At 40.4% G+C, this 6068-nt stretch overlaps 1 protein-coding gene across 3 annotated transcripts in view; it reads left to right on the top strand.

Annotated features, from left to right (window-relative positions):
- The first annotated feature begins 43 nt into the window (after positions 1-43).
- The window catches only part of CBFB (core-binding factor beta subunit), an 81127-nt gene continuing 75102 nt past the window's right edge, over positions 44-6068 (top strand). The window contains exons 1-3 of one of the 3 annotated variants that reach the window (XM_019505781.1): positions 44-251; positions 339-425; positions 5738-5854. In XM_019505781.1, coding sequence (XP_019361326.1) covers positions 174-251; positions 339-425; positions 5738-5854 — 282 coding nt within the window. In that variant the 5' untranslated portion in view covers positions 44-173. The remainder of the gene's footprint in view (positions 252-338; positions 426-5737; positions 5855-6068) is intronic. The other 2 variants (XM_019505780.1, XM_019505782.1) reach the window with 2 other exon arrangements.

The following is a 6068-nucleotide window of genomic DNA, read 5'->3' as shown; positions in this document are numbered from 1 at the left end:
AAGACAAGAAGGGAGGGGGCTGAGCGCGCGGCGGCGGCGGCGCGCGGGGAGTGGTGGCGGGATCCGCCGGGTCTGGTCGGCCCGGGAGAGCGGGGCGCTAACAAAGGGCAGGGCAGGGCAGGGCAGGGCGGGCCGCGCCGGGCCGGGGAGGCGGCAGTACCATCACCATCACCATGCCGCGGGTGGTGCCCGACCAGCGCAGCAAGTTCGAGAACGAGGAGTTCTTCAGGAAGCTGAGCCGCGAGTGCGAGGTGAGCGCCCGGCGCCGCGCCGCGCCCCTGCCCAGCACTGGTTTTATCGCGGCTGGGCGGCTCGTGATTTGCTCCTGTCGCTTGCAGATTAAGTACACTGGCTTCAGGGACCGGCCGCACGAGGAGCGCCAGGCCCGCTTCCAGAACGCCTGCCGCGACGGACGCTCCGAGATCGTAAGTGCCGCCGCCCGGGCCCGTCGCAGGCGCCACTTCCTCGTTGCCGCCGGGGGCGGAGGCGGCTCCTGTTGAGGTGGCCGATCGGCGCTGCGCGACTTTACAGCAACTTCTCAGCCGGCACCGGGGAGGGAGGCCCCGCTGTTCTGGCGGCGACGGGGACAAGGACAGGACCCTGCTGGTCCTGAGGGGCAGCCCCTTGCTGGGCCGGCTTCGCCTGTAGCAGCCCACGCAGGGGCGCTCAGCTGCTTCCACCTTGTCCTTTCTCTTAGTCCTTCTCGCACCCGGGTCTGGCCATGACTTGGGGGAACCTGGTTCTTGAGCATCAGGGTTTAAAGGGGAGGTATTAGGACCATGGAAAAAAAGCACTTTCTAGCCCGGGCCATGACCTGCGAGGGTGGCTTGGCAGGGCTCCCTTGGAGGCATGGAGGGGAAGGACAAGCTCCCCAGTCGTCTTTCTTACTCACTTGCAACTCTTCACTAAGAAAGCTTTCACTGAATTAATGCTTTCAAAGCCCTCTTTTCAGGCAGTAACTTATTGCCTCAGAAGCATTTGTTTTATCTTCACTTTTTAACACAAGGAAGTTTTGGGTTTCTTTTTTCTTCCTTTCTGATAGAGGCAATGGTCTTGAATAGACCCTTCACATCCATGCAGCAGAATATAAGGTTCGTGTTGCTCAAAGTAGTTCAGAAAGGGATGCAGCTTATTTCCTGGTTACAATTTCTGCTCGATCCATACCTTGCAGTGGTGCTAGTGAGAGAGTTCTTAGCCCCGCACCGTTCCTTAAAATGCAGAAGTCACCTCAGTTTGCTCTAAAGCACAAGGGAGATGGTGGCAGAATTTTCCACCTCATTGAAATAGTAAATCTTCATCTCTATGGAAATAAACTTAATTTTAATCTTTATTTGAGTTCTTTAATGTGTTTTGCCATGTATTTGGCTCTACGTATCTGTGTTTTCAGTTGCTTCTGTAGTTATATTACAGAACATCTTACCTAACGCTGCAAGGGAACAGAGTTTTAGAGAATAATAAAGTAACTTGGAGTTCCTTGTGGTAAATATGTAAAGTTTCTTTCGATGCTGTTTCCACTAAACATGCTTTTCGTTAATCTAAAAAGTTTACTGCAGAAGAGAATGGGTGTATGAAGAGAGAATTTTATTAACTTCTGATGTCCCTGAGCAGGTGACAATACACACTATATAGCTTTCCCTGAGTGTTTATTGAAGCCTTTAGATTGAAGCTTTAGTTTCAGTTAATCCTGAAGAGTTATTTCTGTAAAGTGGGAAATCACTGTAGTTTTACCATCTCATTTTTATGCTTGCTGAAACTCTGCCCCTCTGAAGCAACCAGTGATGCTTGTTCTGTTATAACTGTAGAATTGTTCTTCATTATAACTGTAGAAAATTGTTTGGTCCAGTAACATTGATCACACCATATCCATTTAGAAATGGTGTGTTCCCTATGATCAAAGCTTAAAAAATCGTAACCAGTTAAGGCAGAGTATGTGGAGGGTTTGCTACAAATTAATTAACTTCCTCTCATGTCTTTGGAAGGAGGGAAGATGGTAGATCTTTAAGTATTTAGAAAAATAATGTGGAGGTGGCCTTGTGATAGGAATGCATCAATCTGTTGAAATTTAGTCTCTGTTACCATTATCAAATAGCACTTGATTAAATGAGGAAAACGCATTTGCAAGGAATTGTTAAATGTAATTGTTATATGCCACTTAAACTTTCTGCTTAATTTCTTAAAATGAAGAAATGAACCAAATGAGGAAAGAACAATAAGGTGGCCTGAGAACAGGTTATTTTCATATCAGGCTTCAGAGGATACTTATGTAAACATTGTAACATCCAAGGCACTGTCAAAGTAGAGGTTTGTACCACCTAATAGTAGTTCCCTTTGCAAAATTTCAGGTTTCCCAAGCATCCATATAGTAGTATTTATGATTGAATTGCCGTTTTGACTGCTTAGCAGTTTTTAACTACTGTTAAGCGCTAAGTTCAGTGCTAAGTTTCAAAAGAAATTCATCACATCACAAATGCTTTCTAAATTAGGTAACAAAGTTGGCTCAGGTATTGGTTTATATTACCAATCATATGAAAGGTTTTGATATTTTAAGGAGAAGGGCCTATGGCTACATTTGTCTTCTAGGCGTGGTTTATGTGCATGTAAACTTACCTTTATTCTTAATATGCAGAAATATGTAGGTAAACTAAATGGTCTGAAAAAGGTCTTTTAGTCTAATGAGCAATGAAAAATCCTTTGGAAAAGAGAAAAAGAAATGTAGCCAGAAATGTTGCCTAAAACTTCTGTTTTTGAAGTAGAAAACTGAAAACCCTGTGAAAAGCACCTTTTCTAATTAGATTAAATCTTGTGCATGTAAGTATGTCTGTGTATAGGTATGTGTGTACACAGACACAATATATGTTTTTATAACTAAGTATAAGAGATTTATCATAAAAGGTGAACTCTAAATGAGAAGAATTTGTCAGTGTCATACGTGGCAACAAGAAATCAAGATTTTTATGCATCCAACATACAGCAGTCCTTGATTGCCTGACCTGCAGGAAGTCGTATTTTTGAAGTCAACTGACTTGCTATTAAAATGCTGCTATGGTAGTTGATGCTCTTTTTCCCCCTGCTCCCTTTTGTGGCTATGTACTATCAGCTTAGACATGATATGCTCCCCTAAAACCATTGATGGCAGCTGAGCTCATGGGGATGATACTCTTATAGGGTGGAGGTTTGAACTTTTTTTTTTTCTTTCCTGTGGTGGACTTCTAATCTGCTTGTGGACAGTGTGAGAGACTAAGGATTGACATGCTTATTAACTACTTTCAGGAGCTCAGCTAGGTTGTTAGAAACAGGGCTCTTAACAGTGTTCTTACCAGTGCCCCACAAAACACTGGTAGTGATGATTGGCCACTACATCAGGGATTTTGATACCTAAGTATTATGAGCTCGTAAACTTTTTATGGAGATTGGGAGGATAAGAGAGGCACCCTTAGTTTACACGTGATATTACTCTTTTGTGTGTGTATGTGATGAAATTTGAGGAAATGTGGGGAAAATAGATGTACACTATACATCCAGTGTACATATATGTATGATAACCCTTAGGCCAGATACAAGCTGCACAGTGCAGTGGGGTATGAGAGCTGGCATGCTTTGGTATTGTCTCAGGTTCTTTTATTCCCCCTTTTTTATAACTCCTTGGCCATGTGAGGATTTATTCTAAATGGTGCTTTTCCCTTTGCATAGAATATACTGTTGTAAAACCAGAATTCTTTGGCTTTCTAAAACTTGTGCAACTTGGGAAGCTGCAAATGTCCTCTAAATCAGGCTGTATTTTGGGTTTTTTTTGTCAGAGTACATATTTATGTAGCATCCTTAGGTTTTAAATTCTTTATTGTTGGATAAAGATACTGCAAAGATAGCCAAACAGCGTCACCTTTATGTTCAACGTTACTGCATTGAGCAGCATTTTAAACCTGTGCAGTTTTAAAAAGTGAGTTCTGTATTTTAAAGAGATACTTAAAACTTTGTAAAAAGTGTAATTCTTTTTGCTTTCTTATATAATGTACTGATTCAAAAATATGTGGGGGCAGAATTCAGTGCAAAGTGACCTTCATAAGCAGTGTGAGCTCTAATATTATTTCTTATAGACTAGATAATGATGGAACCTTGTTCATGGAAGTGCATTTTCACGTTGAACTTCTGCTTAGCATTCTATGATGTGTTTTATATTTCTTGAGTTGTTTTTCTTTGTCTTGTATTCCAGACAGGTAATCTTACTCATGCAGTATCATTCTGATACTAGTGACTTATTAAAATTGACATATGTTTGCTTAATGTGAATTCTTAAAAACACTGCTTTGAAAAAGAAAGTTAATAGAATAGAACCTAGTCACAGGTTATTAGTGTCCTACTATGTAAAATGTCAAGCCAAAGCAGGTTTTATTTTCAAAGTGGAAGATATTGATCTGATAGTGACAGAGTTCTACTGCAGTGAGTTGCACTATACAAAATGATATTGAGAGCTGTTTTATTTTAGGTGATGGCAGAGTTCTTTTTGTTTCTGATGCTATTGACTTCCTGATTTCTCAGTTGCTTGGAGAGGAGACCCCTGTTTTCAGTCAGAAAATCTTCCTTATAAATTAATATCGCTTTGAGCTATTCTTTCATGAATAAAGTTCCTTCTGGATTAATGCCCTTTTAAATGCAAGTGAACAGTGGTAATCAATCCAGGTATTTGATTGCAACAAATTTTGTTTGATGTAGCATTCAAATAGTTAAATTCTGGTGGAGAATTTCTGTATGTGCATACAGACGCACACTGTAGTGTACCACATAATGGAAATCCTGAGTCTTTTACTTTTAAATGTGCAAATCTTTTTCTCTCTCCTGATTCTTGGAGCCGGAGTTCTCTTTTTTTCCTACGAATTAGTGTGAAATCTGTGACTTTGAGGAGTTTGTAACAAGAAATGAATCACTTAATTTTCTGCTTGCAATTCAACTGCATAATTTACCTAAATGTAATATACTTTCTCTTCTCTGCTCCCCAGGAACCTTAAGTCAGGATACCTTCAAGTATTTTATAGAAGCGGCACATGGTGGTTGGGGGGAGAACACAATAGATTTCTCATACAAGAAACATTAAAAAAAAATCTGGGTTCCACTGAAGCTTTTGCCTACCTACATACTAATTATGCTGGCAACAAGATGTCATGTTCTGCATGGTCTAATAACGTATAATTAAAAAATGGTGTTTATTTCTATATGTTCATTCAGTCAAAGTAAGGATAGATAGTTTCTTGTTCATCTGTCTGGAGACTTCAGGTGCAATACTTTCCAGATTTAGATACCTGTACAGACCTAATAATGATTTCTTTTTGTTCAAATTCTTTTTCCTACTAACAAATCTCTGCAGTTCATTTTCTTCTGAAGTAATGAAAGTATTTAAAATGCGAAAGCCATTTTAGTAGGTTTCATATATTCAGTTGGTACAGGATTTCCAGACAGAACTCTGAAATAACAGATTCTAATGTCAGCAAAAACTGATTTGAAAGAAAGTATTGATTCCATGTTGTATTTTATATCCAAAGCAGCCAATGGCAAATGTTGTCAAAATGGAATCAGATGTTTGTAACTTAATACTTAAGAAAAATGATGAGTGCATGTTTTTGACTTTAAGTATTCTCTGTGCTGCCTGGCTTAAGACACAAACTGATGTAAAAATAAATGACTGCCTGCATAATTTATGTAATGTCTTGCTCCCTGATCCTGTTTGTATTGATTTTTCTAAAAGGCTTTTGTGGCCACAGGAACCAATCTGTCTCTCCAGTTTTTTCCGGCCAGCTGGCAGGGGGAGCAGCGACAGACACCAACCCGGGAGTATGTCGACTTTGAAAGAGAAGGAGGCAAGGTAAGAAAAAAATGTTGCAATCCACGGATGTTTATATGCAGTGTCAGTGGGCTTCTTTAATACAGACGGTGTGTTCTGATGTAGAATTTGTAGTGTTCTATAATTTAATGCATATAATTAATCCTAGAAGTACTACTGAAACTTAAAAGGATGAAATCTGGTAAATCTTATCCAGTTATTGTGTTAAATAAATGTAATATTCCCCCCCCCCCCC

This window comes from Gavialis gangeticus, unplaced genomic scaffold (genome assembly GCF_001723915.1).
Source record: "Gavialis gangeticus isolate Ggan-Ray unplaced genomic scaffold, GavGan_comp1, whole genome shotgun sequence".
In the NCBI taxonomy this organism is placed as follows: domain Eukaryota; kingdom Metazoa; phylum Chordata; order Crocodylia; family Gavialidae; genus Gavialis; species Gavialis gangeticus.
This window is presented reverse-complemented; position numbering and strand designations above follow the sequence as displayed.